Genomic DNA, 20,877 nt, shown 5'->3' with positions numbered 1-20,877 from the left:
ACTCCATACCCCCACACACACACACACACACACACACACACACACCTGGCTGTATCAGTTGCAAAACGTTCTCTGTGTCTAAATCTCTCTGCTTTCCTAGACCTTCTGGAACCCTTTCTCTCAACTTTCTTATGTTACGGCCTGGTTCAAAGACCATAACCAGAACAAAGGAGGACAAGGGTCAACTTTTACTTAATTTATTTTACAAAACTTAATAAAAAACGAACTAAGATGTTGTTTGAAGATGTGTCAGTATATATGAAGAAGTCAGGTGTGGGCGAAGTGCATGAGTGTGATATGGACTGAGAAGTGAAATGCGTGGATGCAAAAACAAACAAAGGAACAACTAGGCCGTCCAACAAAGCCCACGAAGGCCCAAAAAACAGCAGCCTCGCAGCCTGGGGCGATTCTAGACCTAGAGCTTTGCTGGGGCACAGGCCCCCAACTCCCAATACATTAAAAAAATAAAAATAATAAATAAATAAATGTGCACGCAATATGAAATAAATGGCTAACTTATGGGTAGGCTACAAGCTTCAAAATCATTATTGTCACTGTCATACTGTAGGACCAGCACTCTCTCCCTCAATTGTTGTAAGAGCCACTATCCAGCAACATCCAAACACATAGGCATAAGTAGGCCTATACTCACTGCATGAATGTAATAGGCTTTCCTACTAACACAAGGGAAAGCTTATTTTTTAGTCAAAATTGAGATATACTTCCCTCCCAGGCAAGGGTCCTATAGTCATCCTGGCAATGCTGCAGTTCTTTGTAGCTTAAATAGCCTACTAAAGCCTTATTGACTTTTGGTGATAATTTCCAAATGTAGCCTATAATCTACACAGAGTCTGTGTAGATTATTATAGGCTACATTTGCAAATGCAGCAAACTTATTTAAGTTTGCCATTAAACCATTGATCAAATCACAGCACTGGCACTTTAACATAAATGTTAATGTTACCGTTAATGTGGGCAATTATCACACCTTCCTCGTCCTCCTCATCTCTCCTCACTGCTCCTCTCCCACTGCCTCTGTTCAGGAAGAATTTTGGACATTCTGATGTCCATCTCTGAATAGTTTATCAGAAGGCTATGTTTAGTTTTACAGTAGGACAGCTTCACAAACAGTATAGGCTACTTTTACAGGAGTCTCTCTACAGTATACGTAAATCATTATTAATTGTCCGCATGTGTGAGTGTGTGTATCAGGGAGAGAGCACAAGCTGGTAAACTGTTGCTAAATTTAGGCTACAAATTTGGCGCTAAGCATTGAAAAACAGATGCTAATTATGTGGGCAACATTCTCTAACATCGATCAACTTGTCATATTTTCTGTCAAACAAGTTGTGAATTTGTTGTAACATTAAAACAGGGGACGACTTACTCTGTGCTCAAAGTGATGTGATAAGCTCCAACGGTTTCCACTACAACGAAACACTCGGAAGAATCATGTGAACGATTTTCATTGGTTGTTGCGTTCAATCTTACCCAGCTACAGAGGTGCTATTTCCTGATTGGCTATTATGGCCCCTTTCTTTTTTTCCTTGTTTTTTATTGGCTGGTAAGTGACAGGCTCGAGTCATGACTAAAGCAGGCACAGAGATGCGCTCATGAATGCCGTTTCCAGGGAGAGCAGCGCTAGAATTGTACTGGGGCACTGGAGACTTTTACTAAGGCACGTGCCCCAGTGAAAAAGGTCAAGTGACGCCCCTGGACACAGCTCCTGCAGCAGGGGAACCGTGCCCTTTATGCACAGGCCAGTTAGGTTACGACAGGTGCGCTGGCCACGCCCACGCCGCCAATACCTGTAATGACAGACAACCAGCAGCAAGCAGACGGACCGAGCAGGGACGTCACATTTACCCTCCCTCATGCTCCCTCTCTCTCTGTCTCTTCACCAGACATTACTTCTCTCCATCTCTACCCCCCCTCTCTCCCACTTGCCACCTCTCTCCTCCTTTCTCTCCTTCCCTGCCTCTATCCCTCTCTCCTTTTCTCCCTCTCCTTCTCTCTCCCTCTCGCTGTCTTCACAGATAAATAGCCAGGCTGGGCCCAGGAGTCTTATGCCCGGTTCAGCCTATGAGTGGTCAGAGTGTGGTGGACTGGGGCCCACTCTCACATCTGCTGCTGCTGCTGCTGGTGAAAGGGGGTTGGGGGGGGGCTGAGGAGCAGCCAAAGGCTCAATCAGCTCATCCTTCTTCTCACAGCCAAGGCCCCAGACACACACACACACACACACACACACTCACGTCACATCTCCACACAGTCACACTGTGATCATAGATGCTGTGAGACTATTTAGATGAGTGGGTTCCTCTCTCTGCATCTGGATGAGAGAGTGTGAGACATAAAACGTGTGAAAACATATGGCTTTATGTGTTTGTATATGCCACTTCAATGCTAGTGTGTGTGTGTGTGTGTGTGTGTGTGTGTGTGTGTGTGTGTGTGTGTGTGTGTGTGTGTGTGAGATGAAGAGAAGGAGTGTGAATGGTGGTGTGTGCAGCAAGAGTGTGACAAAGAGGGATGTGTCTCAATCCCCCTCCTCCTCCTCCTCCTCCTCCTCCTCCTCCTCTCCCATACACTATGTGTGGGTAAAAAAATGGCTGCTCCGTCATGACTGGGTGGCTGCATCATCATTCCCTGCGTGTCACTCTCCCTACCTGGCCTTGCTGACCCCCCCCCCCTCCACAGGTCCAACTGCCGTGCTGTGGGACGAGACACACGCGGCGCCCCCCTGCTCCTCTGGGTGGGAGTGGAGGACGGGAGGTGATGAAGACACACTAGCACTAGCAGCAGCAGCAGCATCAGTGGGAGCTCCATCAGTATGGAGGCAGCCTGTGTCCTGACTGTATGACTGTACTGTGTGCTCCTCTCTCTGGCCTCATGGCAGCCTGTGTCCTGACTGTATGACTGTACTGGATACTCCTCTCTCTGGCCTCATGGCAGTCTGTGTCCTGACTGTATGACTGTACTGGATGCTCCTCTCTCTGGCCTCATGGCTGTGGAGCTGAGCTCAGAACTCTGCCTCTGCCAGGGAGAGACAGAGGGAAGAAGAGAAAGATGGTGTGTTTATGAAATTCATTGGGCACAGTTTGGTGTGTGTGTGTGTGTGTGTGTGTGGGGGGGGGGGTTGGCAGGCTTTGCTGTGGTGGGAGGAATATTTTATTGGATAATAGGTTACTTTAATATGTGGCTACGAGCCATACTTTTAGAGCTTTATTTTTTCACACTGGTTCTTCTCCACGTTGTCTGTCGACTTGCCGTTTGCTTTCCCTAGCCAAGTCAATGCTTTTACATGGTTGCTCTTGTCCATCTGTAATATGTCCAAGCCACTTTGTCTGGAGCTTTAGTAGATCTTCATTTGAAATAACACTTCCTGAAATCTTCCTGAGATCTTCCTAATCATTCTGATACATTCTGAACTAATGTCTCAAGTTTCTTTGCATAAAATTTGTGAACTTCCCCACATCTTCCATATTTTTTTTATTAATCTATTTGAACACAGCTCATTACTTGTGCCGTTAATCCACTCTTGCTGTTAATCCTGCCGTGAATGACCTTGGACTTTCCTTCATTTGTACGGCTTCTTTCATCTTGCTGCTGTAATCTGTCTTTGCATAAGTTAACATGATGAAGATGAAGCAACACTGTCATCAAACACAGCTCTTCTGATGTGGTTGTGCCAGTGTCTGGATTCATAACCAAAGCTGTATCTATTGAGATGAAGAACTCAGACATGACAGATCTTTGTTTGACACTAGTCTTAACATAGAGATATTTTGATTCCATGTTTTCATTGATCACTGCACATGGTGTCTCTGTATAACACTTTGACAGTTGATGAGTTGAGTTTCAGAGTAATCCTATGCTTTCGCTATATGAAGTAGACACAAAGGTAAGGGGGAAGTAAATGTGTTTTAGACAGGATGGGAGAGATGTTGAAAAGCTGTCTATTTTACATAAACGTATGGAGCAAACAGTGGAATGGTGATATCTAGAGAAGCTTCACCTGTTTCTACCCTCCACCTCTGTGTTACGTATAAGAACACACCAGACCATTCAGCTGATCCAATCTGGAATATCAGACAGGTCAAAATCAGACTTAAAATCAAACTACAAAGTTCAGGTGTGAATGACAACTTTTTCAAGTACACATCTTGTACAATTTTCAAGTACCGGTACACATCTTGCACAAGAGGAATTTATGTGAAAATATTGTTGATGTCTGAAAACCCCAGAATGGTGACATACACACATAACATCTTTATTTTCTATGACTGGGTGGTGAATTCATTTAATTAGCATTTGATTCATTCATAAATAATGCTGTGTTAATTAAACACATTATAGCAGATCTAATGAATGTGATTAGCATATAGCATGAGTTAATAATTCAGAGGTGTTATTACACGCTGATATAAATGATCTGTCGAAGGGTAAAATATTTGTGTATATCGGTGCTGCAACTAGTGGAACTTCTCCGATTTATCAAAACTGTTGGGGAAAATGTTTTGTAAACTCAAGCCGTCCTTGAAACCTCCCGAGATACTACCAGACAAAAACGAACAAGGGAAATTTGCTGTTCAATGACTCTATACTCTTCATACACATCCCAATAACCGATAGCCATCGCCCCCACAAATCCAGTGTGGCCTCCGTTGGCTTGCTGGTGAAAATCATACAAGGTCAGACCTCATTTTCTTCTTCCCCACCCACAGAATTGCTTTGGGATTAATTACCACTTTTTCTGTGTAAGTACTGTTCCCACTGTATTGATGCTCTAATTAAGCTGGAGGGATACTCTACTACAGGGATGCTGTTTTGTGAGTACCAGCCCCGGTGTCTTTGGTTGCCCTGCGTCGCCTACACGCGCACTGGGATGACTGGCACTGCGTTACCGTGGCAGCCAGTGGGCATGTGGAGGACTGAGAGAGAGAAGGAAAGAGAGAGCGAGAGGAAAGAGAAGAATTATTAAATGGAGAGTGTGTGTGTGTGTGTGTGTGTGTGTGTGTGTGTGTGTGTGTGTGTGTGTGAAAGAGAGAAAAAGGGTGATAAATTAGGTGAGAGTTACAGGCGCAGATAGATAAATTGAGAGAGTATGCATGCACAGAGAGATAAATAAATCAAAGAGTGTGTGTGAGAGATAGAGAGAGAGAGAGACAGAGAGAGAGAAGAAATGGAGAGAGAGAGAGATGGATAGATATAGAGTGACTCATCCTGTATCTAAGTGCCAGAGCACACCACGCACCCCATCCCTCAACTGCCTCTGGACTGACCCAATTAAATGATTCTATCCACCAAAGCCAGACGATGGATCTCTTAACCCCTCTGATAAACAGCTGACTCCAGGATCCATCTGGTCCCAGGCCTAATCGCCAGAGCAGCGCCGAATCGGGCCGGCACTCAGCTGTGAGCTAGGCCACCGGCCCAGATGAGATTCTCTCTCTCTCTCTCTCTCGGCTCAAAGTTCGGCCCGAGGTCTATGCGGTGACTCAAGCCCTGTGTGAGTCCCCTTCAGCCACGCATAATGAAATCGTTCAGATATTTGCATTATTACCGCTGTTATTATTCTAACACTGACCTAAAAAAAAAACTCCACCGGTCTCTTCTGGGAAGTCAGTGCAGACAGGAACAGCAGGCAGCCGGCGTGTCGGCGTGCCTAATCCGAAGCCCTCGCCGACGGCATATGCTCATATGCCACGGTCGTCTCCCCACCACAGACTGCACTGGATACCTCAGATGATCTCCTCAGCTCTCTAGGAGCCACAGCACCTGTTCTGAACACAGCCGCCTCAAACACCTGACACACTTAGATTAGCCAAGATGTGCTCTTAGTAAAGCCAATTGGATATGCAAACATGTGGGCGCCGGCTAGGTGAGTTGTCACACACACACACAAGATGTGCTGATCATGAGCTCTGATGGAAAGTCCAGGTGGAGAAGGATGAGTGGACTCTCTGCTGGTCAGTTTCATCCGTTTGCTGAAGAGATCCTCTGCCAGTTGAAACATCCATAGGGTCATCATGCTCTAGAGCAGATCTGGCCATAATGTGGACCGGACTGGCGCCGGATACTGTCTGAGATCCACCCCACACCAAATCAGAACCAGACCTGGGCATCAAGCCTCCCAGTGCCAGGATAAACTGCAGTGCGTCTTCACTCAGGTATAACTTCAAACACCAAGCCTCTCTCAGTGTAATAGTGTCTAATGGTCTGTGCTTCACTGAGGTGTCTGGCTCCGACTGCTCGGAGGCTTAGAACCATGTTGGTATTGGAAGCACACCACTGCCAAGCACAAAAGAACAACAGAACAAGAGAGCGAGAGAAGAAAAGGAAACCGATATTAGCAGTAGTGTGGAAAAACTGCAAACAGCCCCCGATTTTGAATCATTTAGTGGCTGGTTAGGTAATGGGCCTCGTGAACCCTGTGATGACGCGAGGCTAAGACGCGCCGTGTTGATGCTGCCTACTGAGCGGATGGTGCTCCTGTCTCTCCTGGCGTCTGCATTGGCATTACGTAACGGAGAATGAGAGAGGGAGGCAGACAGGTAGTGAGTACGGTAGCCGTGATGGGTCTCTCTTTCTCTCTCTCTCTCTCTCTCTCTCTCTCACACACACATCATTTTGAAGGCTGTCTCTCTTTCCCTCTCTCTCTCTCTCTCTCTCTGTCTCTTTCTCACTGTGAGTATGTGTATGTGTGTGTTTGGGGAGTGGGGGAAGAGGGGTGAGTACACCCATGCAAACACTCGCAGATGGTACACATAAAAACGCACATATATACACATGAAAACACACACATGCAAGCACACAGATACACACACACATACACATACATACACACACACACACACACACACATGGCGCAGGAAACGCATCATCAGTGAGCACAAATCACTTGTGAACCCCTCACGCGTGTGATGCTCCGGTGTTGTAAACATTCACAACGATGCACACTTGCTTAGAGGCATCGCTTTGTTTTATTGGTTACAGTCTCACATGAGTGTTCTTAATGGGGACAGTGGATAGATGTGAGTATTCTGTGAATTGGATACATGGCACATTATACTGCGCGGTATCGTAACCAAGACAAGGAGCTCTGATGTGGCAGAAACATGTTCATTCTGCAGGAGCACAGATGTATTGAAATGTGTTCTCCTCTCTCTTCCCTTCCCCCATCTCTCTCTCTCTCTCTCTCTCGAACTCCCTGTTTCTCGAGACGTCACTGTTTCTCCTCTCCCCTCATCACCCTGACAATGCACTCATTCTCTCTTTTATATCTCTTCCCTCCCCCCTCTCACTCGTTTCCCCTCTCTCTCTCTCTCTCTCTTCATGTCTTCCTCTCCACTCTTTCCCTGGTCTCTGCGTCCTTCACAGTCCACCCATCCCCCTCTCCACTGTCCCCCTCTGCTCTTCCAGTCCCTCACTCTCTCTCTATCCTCCCATTTCTCTGACATTTGCATTTCATACTGCCCTTTTCCCCCTCTAACTTACAATGGCGATTTAATGTACTAACGTCTGGAGACGTTTTAATGTAAGATTTTAATGTCTCTCTCTCTCTCTCTCTCTCTCTCTCAGGTCAGTGGTGCGGTGATCCGCTCCGACTGAGTAGGCCCTGAGCAGCGTGTGCCAGGGATGGTGGGCACAGCGAGGCTGGCCTGGTCTCCGGCGATGGCGACATCGCTGGCGGCGACCGTCCTTCCTCCGCTGCTGCTACTGCTGCTCCTAGCGGCCGCCCCCTCGTGCCAGGGATGCCCACCGCGTTGCGAGTGCGCTGCCCAGCTGCGCTCCGTGTCATGCCAGCGCCGGCGCCTGTCCGGCGTGCCCGAGGGCATCCCGACGGAAACTCGGATGCTGGACCTCAGCCGCAACCGCCTGCGCTGGGTGGCGCCAGGCGAGCTGGCACCCTACCCGCGGCTGGAGGAGCTGGACCTGAGCGAGAACCTGATCACTACCCTGGAGCCCAACGCCTTCGCCAGCCTGCAGAACCTGCGCGTGCTGCGTCTGCGTGCCAACCAGCTCAAGCTGGTGCCCATGGGCGCCTTCGCCAAGCTGGGCAACCTCACCACGCTGGACCTGAGCGAGAACAAGATCGTCATCCTGCTGGACTACACATTCCAGGATCTGCACAGCCTACGCAACCTGGAGGTGGGTACCTGGCATGAAGAGAGGCATGGCTGGATGGATGGATAAATGGATGGATGGATGGATGGATGGATGGATGGATGGATGGATGGATGGGTAAATACAAAGAGGTGGATGGAAAGATGAAATGTTAAAGATAGATGGATGGATGCATGATGGATGGATGGGTGAATGTATAGGTGGATGGAGGGAAGAATAGAAGGATGGATGGATGGTGGATGCATAGATAGAGGACGGTGATTGATTTCCTTATGGACGACTGATTAAAAGGATCAGACCCTTGGAGGACAGAGAGCAAGATTTCAGTGGTGAGACATAATCAATACAGACAACAGTGTGAGATGTGCTCAGTGAAATTATACATAGAACAGTCTGAATTACATAAAAAAAAGATCAATAGCTGCTGAGATATGTGCATTGTGTTGTGTAAGCCAATGAATGTATTGCATTTATTGATGAAAGCTTCTAGGTTCCTTTAGCTGGAGTGGGTGGGGATGAACTTGTCTGCACTCGTAAGTTATCTCAGGCTGAATCCAATGCAGTTTCTGCAAACGTGTATATACTTGAGCCTCCATAAAACTGCTCCTCCCGTTCCTGAGTCGGTCATTTTGTCTGTGTTCTCTTTTTCACCTCAGGTGGGTGACAATGACTTGGTCTACATCTCCCATAAGGCGTTCACTGGCCTCGTGGCATTGGAGGACCTGACCATCGCCCGGTGCAACCTGACGTCCATCTCGGGCCAGACGCTCTCCTACCTGCGCAGCCTGGTGACCCTGCGCCTGCGTCACCTGAGCATCACGGCCCTGGAGGACCAGAACTTCCGCAAGCTGTCGGCGCTGCGTGGCCTGGAGATCGACAGCTGGCCCTACCTGGAGTACATCTCGCCGCTCAGCTTCCAGGGTCTCAACCTGTCCTGGCTGTCCATCACCAACACCAACATCACCAGCGTGCCCTCGGCCTCCTTCCGCAACATGGTCTACCTGACCGCACTCAACCTCTCCTACAACCCCATCCAGACGCTGGAGCCCTGGGCCTTCCGTGAGCTCCTGCGGCTCAAGGAGCTGCACATGGTCAGCACAGGCCTGCTGACGGTGGAGCCGCACGCGCTGGCCGGCCTGAGGCAGCTGCGGCTGCTCAACCTGTCGTCCAATGAGCTGGTGACGCTGGAGGAGGGCGCCTTCCACTCGGTCAACAGCCTGGAGACGCTGCGCGTGGACGGCAACCCGCTGGCGTGCGACTGCCGCCTGCTGTGGATCCTGCAGCGCCGGCGCACGCTCAACTTCGACGGCCACGCGCCGGTCTGCGCCGGCCCCTCCGAGGTGCGCGGCACGGTGCTGAGCAGCTTTGCCGACTCGGCGCTCTTCGACTACTTCACGTGCCAGAAGCCGCGCATACGCAACCGCAAGCTGCAGCAGGTGACGGCGCGCGAGGGCCAGCCCGTGTCCTTCCTGTGCCACGCCCGAGGCGAGCGAGCATCGCCATCATCTGGATCTCGCGCCATGGCCGCCTGCTCGCCCAGGTAGGCCCGGGCCAAAGGCGGAGGTGGCCGCGTCGTGGTGCTGCCCGGCGGCACGCTGGAGATCCGCTACGCGCAGGTGACCGACAGCGGCACCTACATCTGCATCGCCAGCAACGCCGGCGGCAACGACACCTACTTTGCCACGCTGACCGTGACCGCGGGGCGGCATGGGCATAAGGCGGCCACCAGGCATGCCGCCCTGGGCCAGGGCTTTGCCAACCGCTCGCTCTATTACTCCAGCGAGCTCAACGACACCAACTTCAACGGCACGCGTGTCTTCCTCAAGTTCACGCTGGACCTCACCACCATCCTGGTGTCCACTGCCATGGGCTGCATCACCTTCCTGGGCGTGGTGCTCTTCTGCTTCCTGCTGCTGTTCGTGTGGAGCCGCGGCCGCGGTCAACGGCGGAACAACTTCACCGTGGAGTACTCCTTCCGCAAGGGTGATGGCGGAGCCACCAGTGGCGGACAGGGAGGGGCTCGCAAGTTCAACATGAAGATGATATGAAACAACGCAGCCAGGGGCCCTACGGGAGATGCCTGAAGACACCCAACACACACACACACAGCGCTCAGAGAGAAAAAGAAAGAAAGAAAGAAAGAAAGAAAGAAGGAAAAAAAAGATAGTGTTAAAAAAAACAAAGTAAAATCTTTCTATTCGATCTTTCTTTCTTCTGTAGCAGATTGGTAATGGTTAGATGACCTTGATCTCACTGTCTCTTGGTTTGATTTGTTCCCTCTCAGCTTGTGGTATGAGTGCAGATTTAACACAGCGATAAAGCCACACTGTTTTTTTTTGTCCTCTCCATAGCCTTCTGAGTGCTGCCTCGCCATTCTTCAAGATAAAGGCTTTAATGAAAAACAAAGTGAAAGACAGGAACATCTCAGTAATCTTTCAATCGCTGCCTCGTGGTGCTGTGAGGCATTGGCAGCCTTGTTCCTCCTCATCATTTTTTTTTACCATCAGAGGGGTACAAAATAAATACCCAATTCTCTAGCAACAGAATGTTCTGGTGGTGATGAAAAGCTCAGGGTTTAGGACCATAATGAGATAGAGGCACAGGGCTGCCAATCAAGCACAGGGCTGCCAATCAAACACAGCAACCACTCCCTGATTTTCTGAAGAGAGAACTAGAGCTTGGAACCTGCATGTAAAATGGAAACTTTAGGCTTTAAATACATGCTTATGTTTAATATTGATAAGATTTAATCAATCAAATTTCAGTGATTAAATTGCAGTGTTCCTACTGACCCACTGAATACTTTTCATGAATAGAATATTTCAGAAATGACTTCCTCTTCAAGATATATGCCACAGCTGAATAAAGAGAAACAGAGAGAGAGAGAGACAGTTTTGAGACAAGGCCCAAAAAATTGGGGACAGACAAGAGGGAAAAAAATCTGAACAACAGGCAACTGAACCATTCAGCACTCTGTTTGATTCCAAAAAGAAAATTGGGTCATCCACCTGCGGTCAAGCGCTGCTGAAAAGCAATCGATTTGAGACAGGAAAAAGGGCGGGAAAAAATGAAAGGCAAACGTTGAGTCACTCTATTTGCCTGGATGAGATTGGCACACTCTGAGAATGTGTATGTGTGCCTCTCTCCCCCCCACCACCACCACTGCTGCTACTGATACTGAGAGCTGTGTGAGTTGGGACATGCACACTGGCCGCACGTGTTACATAGAGACAGAGGGAGGTGGGGAGCAGCACGGGAGAGAGGCCTGGGTGGTGTGGTTATGGATGTTAAGCCTGACCCCTGACACCCCCCCCCTCCCAGCCCTCTCACTGTGCTGCCCATTACCACCTCCCTCCCTCACATGTTTATGGGATGCCCAGCATAGTGGACGTTTAAAGGAGGAGGTTTGGGGAGTGGACGGGGAGAAGGTAAGTAAATATACTCACTCTCTCTCGTGACACACTCTCCTCCAGACCGCCTCCTCTGCTGCTGGGCTAGCCCTGACCACCAGCTAGCCTTCATGGGGGGAGGCAGCATGTTAGTCAGGGACTAAATGTTCACACAAACACACACACGCACGCAGATACACATACCCATATAGACACACACACAAACACACACTTTGACTCCTGGCCACGTCGAGAAGGTGACCGGTCTAAGCCATAATGTATGCTTTAGGAGGAACAGGAGCAGGACACAGATAAAAGCTATCACTTCAGGGACCATTTAATTGGGTCAGAACATGGTGCTGTGTGCACACAGAGGGGCCCAACGTTCACACAGGAGTTTTTAATGCTGCATGCAGCCACTTTAGTTTGACCTAAACTTGACCTCCACTCCACAGTGCATTTCATAAACACGCCGCTCTGCTGAACACTGAATGTTAATGCAGCAAAGTCGCTCATATTAAGGGTTATTATTCCTGCCCAACTAAACATGCAGTGGCTTAGTTCACACACACACACACACACACACACATACACACACACACACACACACACACACACACACACACACACACACATTCAATTCAGCACCAACAGACAGGCACGTCTCACCCTACATTACCACATTGTCTCCATGGCGGCCAGTGTGTGAAGAGAGTCTTTGCTTCTCCTGCCCAGTTCTTTCCCCCCCAGACTTCCCGTACCCTATTTCCCCAACTGGGTCTCGTGACGAGGGAGGGTTCCCTGGCTGGTGACTTCGACTGTAAATGACTAAATTGTGATGTGTCCACCCATCCCATTTGTGTATTTGACTGTAAAAGGTATCCTCCTTTTGTTGCTTTTAAAAATACTTTTGTTGCTTTTAAAAATACTTACCCTGTAATCTACATTTTTGCTTAGTTTAGACTATTATTTTACCTCTTTTTTTCTTTGAGTGCTTTTATTGTGTTTACTTTGTTGATATGTCACATCAACTTGGCAGAAATAAAAACATAAATAATCAAATGAAGCAACCCTCAGCTCCCAACAACTAGACACTGTAGCCAGAGAGGCCTACTGTGGAGCATGGGATGGAGAGAAAACCAAAAGAGACAGACAAGGAGAGAGAAAGGGAGGAGAGAGAGAGGAGGAGGACGAGGAGGAGGACGAGGAAGAGGTGAGGGAGAGAGAGAGGGGGTGGCAGAGGTTATGTAACTGGGCTGTGAGAGAGGCCCCCACAGTGTCCCCCTGTGCTGAGATCTGAAGAAAAAGGCCAAATTACTCATGACTCTGCTGCCCTCGCTGTTCACTCAACAGAATATGCAGCAGAAAGCAACCTACATTCAGACCCAATGACAGTAATTGTGGCATTCACACTGATAATTGGGCTAAGTTGATTTAACACCCAGTGTTTGGCAGCCAGCGTCATGTGTTGTTGAGAGTGGATGGGGGTTGCGTGCCAGCATCCTAACACAGATGATTAACGATGCGGAGCATTTGCCACCTGTTGTCCTAATGAATGTGTCTCAGGGCCTCAGCATCACCAACCATGCTGTGTTGGCTCTGTCTGTACCATCATATTTCACTGGACTAGGTCAACCCAAAGTCAAATATTGATATTTGTTGTAACCTCCAAGAGCTAATATGTATGCTCTCCCTCCTAGGTGACCCCCTTTTTGTGTTTTTTTTCAGTGACATCATCCACAGTGAACGGGGTGGAGTGTGGTAGTGGTAGTGCTGTAGGTATCGTCCTTTGTGGCCTGTGATTCGATGTCTCGCTGTTCTCTCGATTTTTTAATGTTACGTTGGCGCTTCACCGTGCAGTCAGCTACATAGTATAGGTGTGGTGGAAGGTAGAGATAGGTAGATAGATAGAGACTCAACCAGGTGTTCATCCAACACCCCCTCTGTCCACCCACCCATACCCCCATACACACACACACACCATTCAGTCTGTCCCCAATAACTGCTTATCTACAGACCCAATCCTTGTCGTCGTCATACACAGATCCTCTGAGACTATGTGCCTCTAGCTATTGTTACATAACAGAATGCTACAGACTGTCAAATCGCAGCAACAGTCAATTATGAAATGTAGACTGTGTACGCTGTACTATGGGACTAAGTTGCCAGAAATGCATCTACTGCCATTGATTTGAAATGAAACATTTTTGTCTGCCAAAGCTTACAGTTGTAATATATGGAGCGGCTTTACTGGATGATAATGGTGTTCTGGGAAATTAAATATAAAAACATGGCTGTGTTAGCATTACAGAATTCACAATTAATTCAGCTCAGTAGGGGAAACCCCTTTAGGAGTGCCACATAGTTCAGTTGAAGCAATAACCCCTTCCCCCCCAACACACAAACACACACACACACACACACACATACACACACACACACACACACACACACACACACACACACACACACACACACACACACACACTTTCTTTCGTCTCCTTCCCTGCTCGCTGTAACCCCCACGCCCCCTCCAAACCGACATCTCTCTAGACGAGCTCTCAGAGCTCTCACACTGTTTGATCTAATCACCTCCACTGACGGCTCACACTCCTCGCCTGAGGCGTGTGTGTGTGTGTGTGTGTGTGTGTGTGTGTGTGTGTGTGTGTGTGTGTGTGTGTGTGTGTGCGTGCATGTTTGACAGGCACAAATCTCCTCTTGACCTCCACTTCACCTGCCCAGCTTCTGCCTGCTTCCCCCTTCAACTCTTCTCCCCTTCAAAGTCAGCAGACGCATGGACACACAGTATCACTTAGCTCACACACTCCTAAATGCGCTCGGACGTGCACACACACACTCCCATACCCATGCATGCGCACACACACACACACACACACACACACACACACACACAGACACACACAAATGCATCCACTTGAACACGGGCCCTTGAACACTCACACATGCACAGTTGCGGACACACACACACACACACACACACACACACACACACACACACACACACACACACACACACACATGGACACACACATGCACACACACACACGGACACCCACACAGACACACACACACACACACACACACACACACACACACACACACACATGGACACACAGTCGCACACACCCGCAGTGAAGGATTCCCTTTAGAAACTGTCAATGAGCCTGCGAAGCGAGGCAGTTTGTTAAGAGGCTCTCACCGGCAGTGCAGGCAGTAGCACAAGACTCTTCTTCATCTGGAGAAAGTAGGCTGAGAGCTCTCCCTGGCCTCCTCATCAACTCAGAGCACACACACACACACACACACACACACACACACAAAGGCCTAACGCCTCACTTAAATAATCACACACACATCTTCAATTCCTGCTCTTCTATAGTCAAGGTCCACATCGTCAATCTCATTTGCATCATTATCTAACTTTTAATCTCTATTGACTCTATGACTTTTGAGGCGAACAACACATACATTTGCTCAGATAAGCCTATCTATTCATCCAAGCAGGGGTGCTGCTAGAAAATTTGGGCCCTTTGACAGACAATAATTCAGCCCCCCCATATATAGTATTATCGGGGGTGCTCTCAGGGGGCCCCCCGTCAGTGCTGGGCCCCTAGAATCATCTAGGGGCCCAGCTTTCCCTCCCCTAGCTACGCCCCTGCAGCCGAGCACGTAAAGTTTTGTTCTCCTTACATACCATGTTCTTAGACTTAATGCCACCGGTGTCAAGAACTATTTCTGACCCAAAGTTAACGGGCCGTGTGTGGCTCTGGTCATTTGTCTGCTCTGTCAGTAGGGAGACAAGAACAAACCGCCTCCTGTTTCCAGGGTGATTCTGAAACATTTGCCTTGAGCACCGAATTTTAAACCACTCGGTCGACAGGTGAGGTCATTTTAATCAAAGCCATATTTCCCGAGTACATCCCTCTGCACTTGTACCTTTTGCTACTGTGAACTCCAAATTTAACCTCAATTACCCGTATTCCATCATGGGTGGAGCACAGCCCTTCCCTCCTTTTGTGCCTCCTCTTGGAGACGAGGAGGTGGAGAATGTGGTCAAGGCGGCCACAAGCGCTCCGCCACCCTAATAATTCCTTAAGCTAACACTGCCCCCTTGTGGTGAACATGATCAGTAGGATGACAGTGACTAACAGTAGAGTTACTAACTGTAGAGAATGCAACTTTGTCTCAGTACTTTTTTCTTCTCATTTGTGTGCAGGTATACAGATTTTTAGCATCAACATTTCTTTTTAAAGCCTACTGTTGGACTATGTGTTTCAGATGTGGATAGTGTCAATAGTTCCTCGGTTGGGACATGTATTAGAACTTTCTGAGACTCAAAGTCGGTATGCCCAGAGGGTAGACCTGTGTCATTCAAAAGGAATGATTTGTCCTTGATGTGAAATGAATTGACCAGAAATCTGTTCTGAGTTGATGGTTATCAACAGCTGTATCAATAAGCTAAATTGCTTTCATTATGAACTGCAACTTCTCATGTTGGTATTTCTAAAAGTTATACAGAAAAAAGAAAAAGAAAAAAGAACATTTGAAATCCGGGAATGCTATACTCTTCATGATGATTCCTTTCTAGTAAATTAGATCTGATCTATGCATGCTGAAGTCCTTTCTCTTGTCTCTCTCCCACACACACATACACACACACACACACACACACACACACACACACACACACACACACACACACACACACACACACCTATACTTGTGAGAATTTCATTGGATGTGTGTGAGGCTGCTCATGGGACTGGCTGGACATACCCACATACACACACACACACACACACACACACACACACACACACACACACACACACACACAGATACACATATGGGTTTTGTCATTCAATATACCAACCAAGAACCATGGACCATTCCCACTAGGCTAGAACTAGTTCCTGTGAAGAGACTTTGTTCCAGTGACCAAACACCCGGTCAATGACATGCTGAGTTTTCTAAAGAAATAGATTTTATACGTTGTAAAGAAATCCTCTGTCTTCCTGGGACCATGTGTGTTATGGGATGTCCCTCTATTCATAGTTCAGAGGATATATATTTCACTTTATTTTGTATATACTGTAGGTATGTGTGATTGGCGGTGTTACTGGGGGTGTTATAGGGGAGTGTTACTATGGGATGTCACTCTCAAGGCCTTTATAGGAATTTGTCACTGACCTGTGCTGTGTGTCTTGAAAGCATTGTCAACCAAACACAATGGTTACTATGGAGAGAGAAACAGTGTGTTCAAAATAGTCTCTCTATCATAGATATGATATAGACATGTATATAAATGAAAGAGACTTGACTTGACTTGACTATCAATCAACCAGAGCTGTATAGATATAAATCTATTTATACCACTCTGCATTCAACAACCTGTTTTATGATGCTCTCAGGATGCACAGCCCTGGCCAGTACCCATGCCTAGGACTAGATACCCCTTCCTGTTATTATTAATATTAATTAATTATTATTATACTCAGATAATGAATCAATACAAACAATTAGTGATACGACAATGAATGGACCTATAGGCAAATTTGTACGCCTTGTGTTGAATGGTCTCCGGTCCTTATGGTTCCAGGTCAGTGACACTCTCTTTGTTTCCTGGAGTCCCACCAAGTATCTTAACAATGACCTGGTTAGGGGAACACATTCACCTGAGCAAGCAAATAAAACAAATGCCATAAAAACTCATGCTTTAATACATAATGACGCCAAGGATGGTCATTTGGACAAACGAGTCCTCAAGCTTTCTGCAGGGGTGTGTGCGGTATGACTAGGTTGTACCGTAGCAGCTTTGCAGCTTCTGATGCATTGGAAGTGCCAAGTGTGCCCTGGCCACAGGCTTAGAGTAGGGTGGGGTGTGCTGGAAGTGTTTACACTAGGGCACATGTTCAGCCCACACCTCCCTCTCTAGTCTTCAGAGACCTTGCTGAAGTACGAGCGAACGTGGTGGAGAACTGCACAAAACCCACACGGCTCAAGGACACCACAAGGTCAGAGTCAATGCAGTTGTTACGTTTCACAAATCAATTTGGTCATTTGACCTAATCCCTTAATGAATCCATGCGACCTAGGCGTGGGTGCGATGACCCATGGCTACACGGCTACTTTGCTGTTCCAGTGTCACTAATGCCCTTGGGAATGGTTCTTTAAACACCAGCCAGGAGCTTTATGTAAGTGGAAAATGTGCTTTGACTTTGTACAGTGATTCTCATACAGGTAAACAGTAGCTACAGAGGAAAGGGGGGCTGGGGGGAACTTGCATTCCATACTCTCAGTGTGTATCCATGAGAGTGTCCCCACACACTGTCTCTGAAGATCCGAGCTGTCTTGTGCTCCTAATTCTGAGGGAGCGCTGCCTCTGTGAGCGGATCTTTATAGATGAGGTGGGGGAATGGGGTGTGCATGACATTCAGAAGGATACATTGTGGAAGAGGGCTTGCATACACACAACTAATGACCAGAGCCGTTGTCTAAAAGTGTCCACACACATCCTCCCAATGTTGGTAGTATTTCATCCAGTTCCATGACAGCAGCTCAGTCTTGTCTAGAATGATGACAAATATAAAAAATAAAATAATTCTTGTTTATAGAAAAAAGAGAAATGTCTTGTGTTTTTTAATTGTATGTTTGTTTTATACTGTTTTGTCCTGTAAGCAGAAAAAAATCATAAAAGCATGTTGTTACACTGTCTCTTGTCTCACTGTATCTTTCATCATGCTGTGTGTGTGTGTGTGTGTGTGTGTATGTATGTATGTATGTATGTATGTATGTATGTATGTATGTATGTATGTATGTATGTATGTATGTATGTATGTGTGTATGTATGTGTGTACTTCTCTCTGTTGCTGCCTGGAATATGGCTGGTCTGTCAGCAACACCCAAGCACAAGGAAGAATGCAGTGCTCAGTCGCTATATATTTACAACAAATATATAATTGCCATTGCTTTATATTTTATAACCAGTAGGTGGCAACATTACATACCTCAGGACTGCCTCCCCTGACTAGAATCCTCTTCTGGCTTGTTGGTCACTAGTGTGTAAAGTGAAGGATATATCCATCATATAATCAGACATACATGTGGTTTAAAAATGAAACTCCAAGAATCAGCTCATATTTTTCCAATTGTTTATTATTATTTTAATTAATCAAACACACAATTTACCCATACTATGCTTTTTAAGATCATTTATGTTCTGAAACAGATATTATTCCAGTCTTTTCCCTTCTTAAGGTCTCAACAGGAGAATGCAACTAACTGCACAGCTTGTCACTACCTGTGCGATTCAGACTGGGAGGTTGAGGTTCTCAGAAGAGCACGATGCCAGAATGTGTGTGTGTATGTGTGTGTTCATTTTAAAACATGTCACTCACTCCAGGAGCAGTATGGGGAAATGTGAATGTTAGATTGTCAGTCCTACAATCTTTGGTTTTAGTGCAGCCATTCACAGAACCCCTTTGGCTCGATTTGCAGAAATCATAAAAACAGCCTTAAAAGAAAAAACATACATTTTTCACACACGTTGTGTTCCAGTGAGATCATTCTGTTTGTCAGGTTAAAAGTGCACACCTCAGTCAGATCCCCTTTATGTGCTTGTGGCCAAGCGTTGTCTGTATGGTCTGGTCCAAACCCCGTCCAAGTCTCCTGATCTGTTCTAAACATCTGGATTTAGGGATGTGCTACACATTTGCTGGCAAATTAGTGAACCATGGCTGAAGAGCTGGCACCATAATTTAATCCAGCTCTTTCAATCCAACAGAGAAGTTATGATATGTCTCACAAGTGTGTGTGTGTGTGTGTGTGTGTGTGTGTGTGTGATGGCCAAATAAAGGATACAGCATTGCATAGGCACTTCTTATATCTTCTTACACTGATATCACATCTGATATGAATGCCATGTGAGAATGACTGTTGCATATGGGTGCATGTGTGTGTGTCTGTGTGTGTGCATGTGTGTGTGTGTATCTGTGTGTGTGTGTGTGTGTGTGAGTATATAGTGTGCATGTGTGTGTGTGTGTGGGTGTGTATATTGTGCATGTGTGTGGGTTGCGTACATGTGCGGGTCTGGGCATGCCATTGTCCATGGGTTCATTTCTCACACAGGAATTCTGACACTATGCCCTGAGTAATGGAAGGATGAGTGTCCACTCGGGGAGTTTGTATGAGCTTGTGTGTGTGTGTGTGTGTGTGTGTGTGGGGGTGGGGGGCAGGTGAGATGAGAAAGACTGGAGGAACGGGGTTTCCTTGCTCAGAGGGTTTTAAGAGAGACCTCAGAGATAGCTGAGGAGTGCTGGAGTGTTTGCATAGCTTTCTGTGCAAAAGAGAACAGATCCTTCATCTTTCCCCATCATCATCATCATCATCATCACCATATGTGCTGACAAAAACACAGCACATACATGTATACACATAGAGTAAACATGGGGGGGGCAGCAGGGTGCTGTCTTTCTTCTGTGATTTAGTGATGGTTCTCACCAGCTAGTGGGTGTAGGAAACTAGGGACAGAATTCTACTATTCCATGTTTGGAGCTTTGCTCATCATTGGTGTGTGCACTGAGTTGTGGGAGAGTGAAGGAAATTCAGTCGCTATCGCTGCGCATAAAAAGGGACAAAAAAATTCCCTGATCGATCGGTGTCACCTTATCTGAGGGGAGAGGACAGTGAGACTGGGGGACCGTGGCAACGCGTGGCTCTGAGAACCTCCCTGTGGCACACTCCACCTCCCAGGCAGAATCGCCATTTGCTGCTCGGTGACTCTCTCTTTCTCTCAATCTCTCTCTGTTGTCTACGCAGTTCGTTCTCTCTCCTCCTCCTCATTGGAAATTGATTGTCTTCTACCATCACAAAGACACTTGGCTCTGATTGATTGGTTTTGGTTGGAGAGGAGGGAGAGGACATCGCTACTGGCTCTCTGTGTGTGTGTTTTTTTTTCTCTCTGAGGTTAGAGTGCCTACGTCGAGCAAAGACCAAAACAACAAAAAGCAAAAGTAAAAATGAATACACACAAGCTGTCTAACCATTGGTAGGGGAGGAGGGGGAGTCAAATTAGTCTCAGACAAGACTGAGGCCCACCATACACACAATTCATGAAGTAAATAAATAAACAATCAAATCAACAAATAAATAATACATACATAAATACATAGATAAATAGATACAAACAAAAAAAATATACAAATTTAAATACAAGTGACACAAACAGAAACGCTCTGTACAGACAAGTGAGCAGTAATGTCCTTCCATGCCTACCTTGTTTCATATATACAAGTTCCAATGCATTGCTGATGCATCATCAACTGGGACAGAAGTACAGGAGAGT

At 47.1% G+C, this 20,877-nt stretch overlaps 1 protein-coding gene across 1 annotated transcript in view; it reads left to right on the top strand.

Annotated features, from left to right (window-relative positions):
* The window catches only part of LOC125298444 (leucine-rich repeat and immunoglobulin-like domain-containing nogo receptor-interacting protein 3), a 43,227-nt gene extending 24,979 nt beyond the window's left edge, over nucleotides 1–18,248 (top strand). Inside the window, 2 exon segments of the mRNA XM_048249186.1 lie at nucleotides 7,579–8,148; nucleotides 8,781–18,248. Of these exon segments, the coding sequence (XP_048105143.1) occupies nucleotides 7,636–8,148; nucleotides 8,781–10,172 (1,905 nt within the window). The 5' untranslated portion in view covers nucleotides 7,579–7,635 and the 3' untranslated portion in view covers nucleotides 10,173–18,248.
* The last annotated feature ends 2,629 nt before the right edge of the window (nucleotides 18,249–20,877 follow it).

Source organism: Alosa alosa, chromosome 1 (assembly GCF_017589495.1).
Source record: "Alosa alosa isolate M-15738 ecotype Scorff River chromosome 1, AALO_Geno_1.1, whole genome shotgun sequence".
NCBI classification, from domain to species: Eukaryota; Metazoa; Chordata; class Actinopteri; order Clupeiformes; family Clupeidae; genus Alosa; species Alosa alosa.
This window is presented reverse-complemented; position numbering and strand designations above follow the sequence as displayed.